Genomic DNA, 10,850 nt, shown 5'->3' on the forward strand with positions numbered 1-10,850 from the left:
TTCGCATTACTGGGGGGTTGCTGCTATCGTCCTTTCGTGTGGAGGACTACACCTCGGTGTTAGGCAGTAGGACTGCTTATTGACTTGGCTGATGTCGACCAGGAATCCGCAGCAATCGGAAGACCGTTGCCGCCCCCGTCCCTCTCAATCTGTTGCTGAGACTGGGGGCACGGTACCTACCTGTGTATGACCATCGCGTTCGCTCGTTCCTGCGGCTCGGGAGGTAAAATATCCTCAAGGGCTTGCTGGGCCTCCAGGGATATGCTTTCGTGTGGATCAGGAGATCCTCCTGTAACCCGCCCCGACCCCGCGGATGCGTTCGCTGTCACCATCCTCGCTCCTTCAAGGGACACGTGCGAACCTGCGCTCTCCGACCCAACGAACCTGCCGACCGGCAGCTGGAGTTGCTGACTCCCAGATTTTCTTTTGTGGTCCTCTGCAGGTTTGTCAAAGTATGGAAGGAGCCGGTAAACCGAATTGTCAGTCGGGTTTTTGAGATATTCAGACCCAAAGGGTTTCTGTTGCACTAGATAACGACCTTAGAAAAGACTGCAGTCCGGCGTGGACACCCGCTACCGCTGATAAAAATGAGACTTGTTANNCAGGAAAGACTTAGCACGGTTGTTGTTTTTTCAGCGCGAAGCCCCACATGCTCTGGGACTGGGGCTTGCAACCAGAGGCGCGGGGACAAGCCCGCTCGAAGAATGAGTGTATGGAGTGCGTGAGTGAATGCAACGTACCCGAGTGAAGAAGAAAACCCCGTGGTCCGTTCTGGCACGAAAATTTAGAAAAACGGCGTTGTCAGAAATAAGAATTCCCATGAGGCCAGACGAACCCACATTTACGAGACTTGCACTCCCCACTTGCGCAGCAGCCTGTCCAAGGGCCCGCTCCGCGGCACCTCGCTGGGGAAGCCGGCTTCTCGATCAGATAGAATTCGAAACATCCCCCCGGTGCGTGTGCGGTTTCTAACGGCACGTAATTTCGCCGAGGTAGATGCAGACCTCTTCCTTTCTAGAGCGGGCGCAGAACACCTGAGCCGAGCCCCTTCAGAATGCTCCGAGCGGAGTCCTTGCAGCACTGGGGGGGCAGGTGGTAGTCTGTACGGAGACAGGAGAGCAATCGCAGCAATACATGTGGCCGGGCTCCGCTATTCTGAAGGAGGGAGGGAGGTGAACACTTTCTCCAGGACACCCGTAATATCACGCTCGTGAGAAAGTCCTGCTGCCTTGCCTCCTCATAACAAAGATCGCCGGCTGAGTTCACGACGTCCCCGTGCCAGGCGCCTCACGCCTGTGACGTAGGTCGCATACACTCCGTTCCCGGCAAAAACATAGATGCTCCCTGCGCTGTTGCAGCGGAGAGGAGCGGGAGTGCTCGCCTATTGCGCCGCCCCAGCAATCAACCTTCCACGCCGAACTGGGCCCGCAACAACAACAGCAGCACCTGGGCTCAATTCTTTAACTGAAGGTCCCCCACGCTGTCTAATTCTTCAGCTCGACCCTGGTAGGGGAGCATGCGACACGCAGGCAAATTTTACTCGGACCACGTGCGAAAACGTTGAAGCAGGTACTTGATTTTCCGGACAGATTTGTGTCGTCGGCAGGGTTGACATGAGAAACCACCGACGGGGCAACGTGGTGGCCACACATGCCACTAAAGATCAGAGCGAGCAAACCTCACCCGCTCATCTGTAGCAAGACCTGTTTGTGGCTGTTGAAGCTCCGCCCACAGACTCTTTCACCCGGCCTGCTAGTGTGGCTGTGAAATGTAGGAATGGCACCTTGCATTCCGGTCCCAGTGGGATACGAGTGCGCCTTCTGCCGGGTTCAGACAGAAAGCATGAGTGTCTGATTACCTGTTCGAAGGGTGCATTTTGCTAGCATCCCGTTTCCGGCAGTCCACGCCGGGCTAAGGCTCTCGCCAGACTACCAGTCATGTCTCAACACCATTGAGGATTGTTGTCTCCAGCAAGAGAAACGAAATGACTGTTTTTTTTTTTTTCCTGCTGGACGTTGAAGGGCGCAGCTCCTTAGTGTAAAACGAGTGCACTGTTGCCTGGTACCGCCTTTTCAAAGCGCGGGGGGCCCCCACCCACAACACCCGAGGAACGGAACCTCCGAACTTTCCGACAATGCGAGGGTAGATACACCCTTGCCTTGCAACTCAGGATACCTGGAAGACAAGATCTGCCAGTATGCTTATGTAACACCCCGGTGCGGAAAAGCTTCCAATCAGTTGAGTCGCTTCTCTTGATTCCCAGTAGAGAGCTCAAACGAAGAAATTCAGTCAGGGTCTGGAGTTACTCGTCTTTCCGTCAATAGTGTTTTGTGGTTGCTGGAATCCCCGGCTGTGCCACGGACCAGCCGTACAAGCTCACGAAGTTAGAGCAGAGAATCGGTCCGCGACAAGCACTTGCCGGAAAAAAGCGCGTCAGTTCACGATCACGCCTCTCGACGCGAGTGAGCCACACGTAAACACACCGAGCAGTGATGACACCTGCTGTCAACCTGACGCATTTGACTGACATCAGTAAGTGCGTCTCTTCAAGCGCCTCGGACTCGGGTCACAGGTTCAAATCAACACACTGCCAGGACACGAGACAGTCAAGTTCCGGAATCGTGTTGCCGCAGTACCATTGAAGACATACCGAGCCAGAGCACTTCGAACCATTCGGCGATGGCAGGCCAGTGCCTCGTCTACAAGCAGAGTAGGGCTGTTGTAGGTGTCGCCCCCCCGGAAGGGTTACTTTTCTTTTACTGCAGCCAGGCCGTCGACGTCCGCTGGCCTCCCCGGCAGCCGGCGAGAGCAGCACTTCCATCGGACAGGTGTGTTCTAAGCACTCGAACTGCGGTCACTGGTGACCACTGCTCCCGAGTATTTCCCACCGTGTACAGATTGAGAAGCAATGAACTTGGCTGCCTGTGGGCTAACCAGCCGGCAACCGAGCCACCCACCGTTCCAAGGTGCTGCTTGACTCGCGCTCAAGTACCACGACAGAAGCTCTTCGCAACCGAGCGCGGTTCCCGCGTTTGAGATCACGTGCTCGTCTGTCTGACACTGATGGGCCAAGTTTTTACGTAGTCCATCGTTTCGAGTCTTGTCGAGCTTCCATCTGCGTGAACGGACGGCGGACCCACGGCCGAGCGAGTGCTTCGTAGCCGAAGCTAGTGAGTGCCCCCAGACCATATTCACCCTCCCTGATCCCTCTTAGATGATCTACGCGGTTGCCCCGACAACTCTAACTACTTGCTTCACGCAGTACACTCCGCAGGGTCCCGCCGCATGCCGGGAGAGAGGGAAATGACGAAGACGAAACGAAGCCGGCGGCTTGGAAAAGTGGTGGGAGAGGATACGAGAAGAGCACAGCCGCTGACGAAGCGCGCCCTCACAGTGGCTGAAGTAGCAGCCGTCAGAGTTTTTTTTGCAAGCAAGTGCTCAGCAGCGCAAACACTCAGCCGAATAAGCCAGAGGACTCTGTCCGGTGGTGTCTCAATAGCCTGACAGCTCGCGAGTCCCCTAACAAATGAGTACGTCATGGGCTCCGAACTCACTCAAAGGGGGGAACCACACCACGGCACAGGTGTCCCCAACGGCCCGTTCCTTCCCCGGCACGCGGAGTGTGAGGCGCACACCCTCAGGCTGAAGTCAAGGCTATCCTATCAGAATCCACTCCATCCGGTGTCAACAACAGAAAGGATTCCGCTGCTGTGGCACTCCTCGGGTATGTTGCCTTCTCCAACTAGAAACTCTTGCTCCTAAAAGACGGCAATCAGCTCTCAAAGAAAATCCTGTTCACCCTTCGCCGATCCAACTTAGCTGCACGTACTTAGGCAGTCGGCGCAGGCTGCTGTCGACCAGGGCTAGAATCGCCCTCTTTCCGACAGCAGCGGCCAGCCGTTCCATGCGCACCAGGGCAGCAACTGGCAAAGCCGCGCAGACGATGCCCCCGGACAGCCCTTCTGCACTCCCGGAGTGTCCCCCGGCTGAATCTGTCGGAAGGTAAGATTCAGCTCCGGCACCACCAGCACCCGTGGCTGCACTTCCTCGTGTACGCGTCTTTTCTTGAACGCGTCGAGCCGACTGTCCTGCGCCGCAGCGCATGCAGTCTGCAAACTGAAACACAGCTTCCTGCCCTCTGTCGGCTTGGCTTGGGGCACGGTTGCAGCTGCAGGGGAAAACGAATACAAAAACGAGAGCGACCGCGTGACAGTCGGAGGGACGCAGAGGGTAGAGCAGCCAGTCGCTCCCGTAGGTGAGACCGTCTCGAACGAAAAAACCTCGAGCACGAAGATCCGTCGAAACAATGGCCCGAGCGACTATCATTTGCCTACTCGAAATGGAGATGCTCTCATTCTCGGCCATGTAGAACAGTGGGTGTGGAGGGGAACTGCACTCTGGAGACGGATCGAGAGTCGAAGCAGCACATGGAGACGGACAAGTCCCGGAGACATCGCTGTGCAGTGGAGAGCAAGTGGGGCTACGTGGGCTAGAACCGGTCCCCAGGAATAACGAATTCTTGGAGAAAACCTCTTGCCCTTCGGATATTCCTTTAGCGGAGACTGCAGAACAGACTCTACTCCGTTCGTTTTCTCCCCGTATCCGCATGCGATTGTGCACGGGATTGCACTTGCAGTGTGCCTCGTCGTCTGGCAGGCAATGAGTCTGGCATGCGCCAGCGTGACGAAGGCAAGCGCCGACTGGCTGCTTCTGTCCGCTCGACCTCCGCGCTTGTCGGCCTGTGATCTCAACGGGACTTCGTTCGGTACTCTTCTTCATTTGGCCGTGCAGCTGGCTCGAAAATGGGCCACAAGCATCCACAGAAACAGTACGAGGCGAGCTCAGCCAAGCACAGGCGAAATGACACCTTCCTCCCAAGCAGCTTGGCCAGGCTGTCGTTTGGGTGTTGGAAAGGTATCCACACTTCGCGGTCGACACTGTGCTCGTACGACTGAGCACGCGGTGACGGTTACCTGTTGGCACCCTGCCGTTTCCAACACCGAGCGTTCGCGCACACACGCACGTGGAACCGTCGGCCAGCTAACCCCTCCAAAGCGTTGTGTGAAGTGCTTCCGCAAGAAGCAAGGCTACCACGCGGTCTTCCTGTTGTGTTGAGTTAGAGTTGGCTGCGCAGCATTCTGGCGGACCCTACGGCGCCTAGTATCCTTCAGCCCGATTTCTGCCCTCTCTCGACACAGGCAGGGAGGAAATCATCGGAAGTCACAGACCCTGCTCGGGGCGGTCCTGCCGGCCTTGGGTCTGCACCACAACAGAGTCCCATACATTCACGGCGTGCCCAAGAGCCGAGAGTTGAAGCGTCCGAGGCACTCTGCGACTCCCCCCGACACGCGGAAGTACTAGCGACTGGATGATCAAGCGTTATGGGGAGGGGCCTTGCTAACGTGGGGGAGCACTGTTAGAAAGACGGCTTTCACGAATATAGCAAAGAGGAGACTCAACGTGCTGAGGCTTCTAGCTGATCTTAAAGCAGCTTAAGGACGTTAGCGTTTTGATGCCGGGCAGGCCGGAGCTCTCCCATCAGATACACAGCGGACACAAGGAAGGATACGGGGACAAACGACGGGGATGGAGCCACAGGCACGCGTAACCCAACACGGTAAGACAGGCTTCTGGCAGTATAATTTAGCACAGCGGTGGTGCCACCCTTGGGGGCTTCTCTTCTGCCGCACTTGACAAGTGTAACCCATCAGGTGGGAAGTAGAGACAGCACACGCAATGAGAGGAGACGAACTCGAGCCCCGACATGCAAGGAGAAGTGTACCCCTGCGTTTTCGCTGGCTCAGACTGTGGAATCGCTGACATGTCCGCTATCGGTATCGTCGCAGCGCCTTCTTACGCGGTCTTTTGCGCTCGCGCCCTTCTGGCTGATGGGTGTTGCAGACGCTGTAGCGCATGCAGCTCTTCTCTCGCGGCGACATGGGCTCCGTTGTGCTGCTTGCATCTCCACTACCGCCACCTCATCTTGGTCTGTCTTTTGAACAGCTACGTCAAGAGCTCTTTGACTTGCCAGCTGTTCCGTTAATGTGAGTTGGTCAGCAGTTCTCTCGCACCGTCTACTCTCTAACCGTGGGGCGCATGCAGATTTCTCTGCCACTGCATGTTGTTTTCCCAAAGTCGATCGTCCAGCGCGCTTGTCACTGGTAGGCTGGGTTCGACCCCAGTGCTGTCTTTCTGGTTTCTTACTTGATTCCTTCGTAGGCAATCCGTACTATGCGGCTCCTTCCTGCGTTCTAAGCTCACAGGCGCATAGTGTAGTGCTTCTCTGGCATCCGTCAAGACAACACGTGACTGTCAGTAAACAGTATCGAGCCCTTATTGCGGCAGTACAGAAGGTAGGCTTCGACCCTGCGCCCACCCTACCTCGACTTGCTTGAGTGCATACTCGTGACCGGAGTGAAGCCGCTTGGCTTGCATTGCAGACTCTTCCTCGTCTACCTGTTGCCTCATCGAAGTGCCGACGCGTCGGTGCGCGCGTGAAGTCGTCGCGTACTCTACAAGATGGCCAGCGGATACTCGTCCTGAAATTCCTTCTCGGCCAAGATGATCCAGCGTGTGGGTGGCGTTTCTCCGTCTTGCCATTCACGTACTGCAATATGTTCCGAAGAGCCTGCGCTGCACGGCGTGCCTTCGGTTCTTGCTTGTTTTCACACAGGGTCGTGAGCGACCGTTTGCCGAGCATATGAGGTAGCGCAATGCTTTGAAACGCCATAATGTGGCTCGCGTGCTCCCGATCCGCTCTCCTGTGTTCCCCGGTCTGCATGCGTCCCCAGTCCTGTGCTTTGCACGTCGGAGAGGTTTTGTAGGCCTTCTGCCTTCCTACTACAAAGAAGTTCCGAGGGCGTGCGCTCGTCTTGCTGGCCTGACTATTCGGCAAACCGCCCTAAGATGTGGCCCTGGAGCCATTTTTCTAAGGCCTCGTTTTCTTCCGGGTTTGGAGCGGCGCAGAGGTCTTCATTGACAACTACACGGACCAACCTGCGTGGGTCGGCACGGATCCGTGGTGTCAAGCATTCCCAGTCTGTCTCCCCCCCTGATGTCTCCTTCTCCGGCCTCCTCTCCCGTTTTGCCGCGCCGCCTCGGGTAAGGGGACCGCAGAGCTCCTGGCTCCCTCCCTGTACTGCCCAGTTGTCTTTCTCTTCAGTGCGTCTTTTCGCGCGGTCTTCTCACTGTAACTGTCCTAGCGCCGACCCTCTACGTTGGCGGACGCTGCACTCTTTCGCTGCCTCGGTGTCTTCTTCTTCTTCCTCCTCTTCCTTCGCTGCCTCTGGTGCCTCTCCTTCGGCGCGGACCTTGTCTGGCTGGACTGAAGATTGTACTCCGGAACTGCAACATGTTTCTTTCCCTTTTCATGGTAAAGATCTTGACATCGTGGTGACTACGGTTGAAGATGAAAAGGCTTTCGGGTCTAAATCTGCGGCATCTGCGCTAATTGCCCTAACGCGAGTCCGTCCGGACTTTGTCCTCCTGTCTCTCGGGTATTTGGATTACGACAAAATTATCAAAAAGACGGACAGAGAGGATCTTCTGAAACCAGGGAAAAAGGCAAGTATAGAGAGCCTTGTTCGTGATAATCCAAACGGTGCGTACGTCCCCGTGATACAACAAATGCGTCTGAAGTCTGTTTTTCACTGCTGCATCGGTCGCTCAAAACTTGCCGATATAAGCGCGACAGCGGAGCGTCTGATGCTCAAGCCCATAGAGCTGTATTCTGTCTTAGGCTGTCTGTTGTTTGGAAAGCGACTACCAGGGCAAGGAGGAGGTACAACAGGTCAGCAGAAGGGACTTGGAGTGGAGGCGCAGGACGCGTTCCCGGTCGTTTACCAAACGCTCATGGAGGATGGACCGCGGTTCATGGCTCTCAAGCTACACCAGAGACTTCTTGACTGGACAGGAGCGCCTGCAGCGAGAGAGGAACATGTCCGGGTAAATAGCTGGAGCAAACTGTGCGTGCCTATTCAAAGAATAATATTGTGTTCAGCCACTGGTTCACCCCCGAGTATGTTTCGTTACACTGCACCGTTCTTTCCGTCACCATCTTCGCCTGGTTAAGCTCTTGACTCTGCGTGTTGCATATACATTTATATATATAAACAAGGGGACAGAATGGGCCTTAATCTGCGTGCAGTTATTGCCGAGTAGAAGAGTGATGACTACGAGCTGAAGGAAACGCGCTCCCGATGCCAGTAAGTTAGCTCTGCAGCATCGGTAATCACAGTTCACAGTCGTACTCGGACATGGGAACCGCCTTGACCTGGTGTCGGCCGGCAGCTGGACAGTTATGGTTGGGTTATCCGCGTTTACTCGGTATAGTCTTTCGGGATCAGGATTGAGGACCACCATCTCGCCTTCGGTCCGCGCACAGTAGAATTGGTGTCCTTACCGTTGAGTATGGAGGCCGCGTCACATCTCCATTCGACTGGATATCCAGCTGTTTTTGCCAGGAGTCATTGCTTCTCTTCGACTGTTCGCACTCGGTCGGTGTTCAGGATTGGTCGGACCGGAACAAGTGGGTCAAGGTAATCTATGGTCGGTCTCGCAAGGAGAGAGAGCTTCGTGCCTCTGCGGCATCACTAGAGCAGATGGTGAGTCGGTCCTTTCCTCGTGATCTGAAATCAAAGCAGAAATGGAAAGTCCTCCTCATATGCGACGATGATTCACAACCTCAAGTCGTGAAATACCTTAAGGAGATCCCGCAATGGGAAAACCAGTCACCAAACTTCGCCGAGATGCACGCTCTCGATGACACGTACTCGAACGCGTACTACATGCTGTTCTTCGTTTACGTTCTTCTGCCCATCTCTTTCGTCTGCCAGCTACTCTTCAAGCTTCTGAAAAAAGCATACTTGGCCATTAAGGAAGGTAAGGCTTGCCTGTTTATTTGGAGCTTTCAGATCAAGAGGAGAGAAGAGCCAGGGTCCAACGTCTTCGGTAAAAGCCTTAGTTCTCTCTACGTGACTGCCCCTGGTATCTCTTCGAGAAGTGTCTTATTGCGTTGGATGGGCTCGATGTCGGTGGTCTTTTGTCTACTCGCCAAGCCGTCTCTCTCAGGCGGTTCAGGACAACACTTGGATTGCCGGTTAGCTTGTTTTCTTCTTGAACGCTATACACGTTTGCAATAGATGTAGGGTTGAAAAGCCTCCGCTTTGTTTTTTTGCCCTTGGAAGCCAAACGTGCCGAATCATCCTCTGACATACTTCTGCGTCCTGTTACAGATAAGTATACCGACTGTTAGCTTTACGCCACAACTTGACACGTAGCCGTTCTGTCTGCCGTGCAACACTGTCGCGACGCGCCACTATATATTTCTGTAGAGAGACTCACCGCTTGTGTTGTGAGTCCCCGTCTGGATACTGTAAGCTCCTCTCATCTCTGTCCTAGGCTCCTTCAGACACACGGATGTAGTTCAAAGCATGGTGAGGGCAGAACACGAGGAGGTGCGAGATGCAGTCGGAGACAGACACCTGACTGCCAACAGTAAATGGAAAGAGAGTCAAGGGCATCGCTGGGAGAGGGAGCCTTAGTGTTTGGAAAACACTTTTTTTTCTATAGCTGTGTTAGGAAGCTTTGCCTTGGATCTTCTCTCTTATGATCAAGTGACATGGGACCACAAGCCCTCTCCGTTATTCTCGAGCTGCTCTCGAATGCTCGCCACAGCTTCGAGGAGGTATCATTGTTCCTCCTTGGAAACTTCAGCGACAGAGAGAGAGAGAAAACGACGAAGTACTTTTTTTTTTCGTCTGCCGGGCTGCCATGCGTTAACGACCGACTTCCTTCTCTTTGCGCAGGAAGCAAGGTGTCTGTCGGAGGAGACGACATACTGTTTTCTTCGCCCTCAGAAGGCGGGGACCATAAAGATGCTGCTTCTTCGCGAGGCTTCTTTGTGTCTGCGTTCGGACGGGATGATTCTAGAGAGTGAACATCTCGGAGCCACCCCGTCTTTCACAGGGATCCAACCACCAGCGTTGTTCTCGAAGCGTCACGCTGTACGCCTTGTGGCGTGTGCGACGTCTGCCTAGACGCTTCTCGTCGTTTTCCTACTTGTTCGATAGGGCCGACAGCAAACGGCCTTCGGCGACCATGGACCGTCCAGCTCCCTCGTGTACAAATGTCTCCCGGGGTTTATCCAGCACAGCAGTGAAATGCGTTGCCTCAGAGCCCCTTTACTTCTGTTGCGCATCCGCGACTCTAGAGGTGACGTTTGTGTTCTGTTTAAGATCGTTCTGCAACCGCCTGAGGCTGTTGCGGCGCCGAAGCTCGCTCAGCTCTCTTTTGCAGCACTGGTATCGGTACGCTCTTGCGCGGTCGCCCCAATGTCCCCGTTGTGCCAGCGTTTCCGAACTGAAAGCGTTACCCCAGAGCGGAATTAAGCCTGCGGTGCTTTCGACACAAAGCTGACGTCTACGCAATGTGTGTTGTGTACATTCACGTACAATGGTGTATGATATGTGCAGATCATGTGAGCTCCTCTTCATTCACAGTGCAGTACCGTCTCAAAAGAGAAGCTCCTGTAGCTCAGTTTGGAGTTGGTGGACAACCGAGGTGTACAGAGTCGCGTGTTGGAATGCCGGAGGAACTGGGCCATTCAACCTGAAAACTTTTTCCCTCGTATATGCGCAGCGGAGAGACGAGCCTTTGTAGACACTTTCTTCCGTTCAGGCTTCGTAGATAAATCAGTGATCACCTGACCGCATACAGAGTCGGGGGGGGGCACGGCTAGCTTTACGCGCAACGGAACCCTGTCCGTCAACACACTGTCAACATCTCCGGGCAGACAACAGCGAAGAATCCGGTTCTTTCAGTTGTTCTTGCTTTCTGCAGACGATGTTCAA

General features: G+C 54.8%; 3 protein-coding genes across 3 annotated transcripts; 1 reads left to right on the plus strand and 2 right to left on the minus strand.

Moving 5' to 3' along the window:
- Positions 1-979: 979 nt before the first annotated feature.
- On the minus strand, positions 980-1,971 carry CSUI_000957 (uncharacterized protein; the record flags this gene model as incomplete). The annotated part of the gene is made up of 2 exons (XM_068061163.1): positions 1,859-1,971; positions 980-1,100 (listed from the first exon to the last, which is right to left on the minus strand). Coding segments are annotated over exons 1-2 (138 nt in total), but the record flags the coding sequence as incomplete, so codon positions are not given.
- Positions 1,972-2,081: 110 nt separating this feature from the next.
- Positions 2,082-6,032, minus strand: CSUI_000958 (trna intron catalytic carboxy-terminal domain protein). The gene is made up of 2 exons (XM_068061164.1): positions 5,858-6,032; positions 2,082-5,259 (listed from the first exon to the last, which is right to left on the minus strand). The coding sequence occupies exon 2, from the start codon at positions 4,777-4,779 to the stop codon at positions 3,796-3,798; it is 984 nt and encodes a 327-aa protein (XP_067926849.1). The 5' UTR covers positions 4,780-5,259; positions 5,858-6,032; the 3' UTR covers positions 2,082-3,795.
- CSUI_000959 (uncharacterized protein) lies at positions 5,898-10,626 on the plus strand. Its single transcript, XM_068061165.1, has 4 exons — positions 5,898-7,944; positions 8,508-8,603; positions 8,835-8,880; positions 9,807-10,626. The coding sequence occupies exons 1-4, from the start codon at positions 6,907-6,909 to the stop codon at positions 9,935-9,937; spliced, it is 1,311 nt and encodes a 436-aa protein (XP_067926850.1). The 5' UTR covers positions 5,898-6,906; the 3' UTR covers positions 9,938-10,626.
- The last annotated feature ends 224 nt before the right edge of the window (positions 10,627-10,850 follow it).

This window comes from Cystoisospora suis (assembly GCF_002600585.1).
Source record: "Cystoisospora suis strain Wien I chromosome Unknown contig_378, whole genome shotgun sequence".
Taxonomy (NCBI): Eukaryota; Apicomplexa; class Conoidasida; order Eucoccidiorida; family Sarcocystidae; genus Cystoisospora; species Cystoisospora suis.

Coding starts and splice junctions, on each gene's coding strand:
- CSUI_000958 (XM_068061164.1), bottom strand. CDS start 4,779: ATGAAGAAGAGTACCGAACGAAGTCCCGTTGAGATCACAGGCCGACAA.
- CSUI_000959 (XM_068061165.1), top strand. CDS start 6,907: ATGTGGCCCTGGAGCCATTTTTCTAAGGCCTCGTTTTCTTCCGGGTTT. Junction 8,604..8,834: donor CGGCATCACTAGAGCAGATG/GTGAGTCGGTCC, acceptor TTCGTCTGCCAG/CTACTCTTCAAGCTTCTGAA. Junction 8,881..9,806: donor ATACTTGGCCATTAAGGAAG/GTAAGGCTTGCC, acceptor CTCTTTGCGCAG/GAAGCAAGGTGTCTGTCGGA.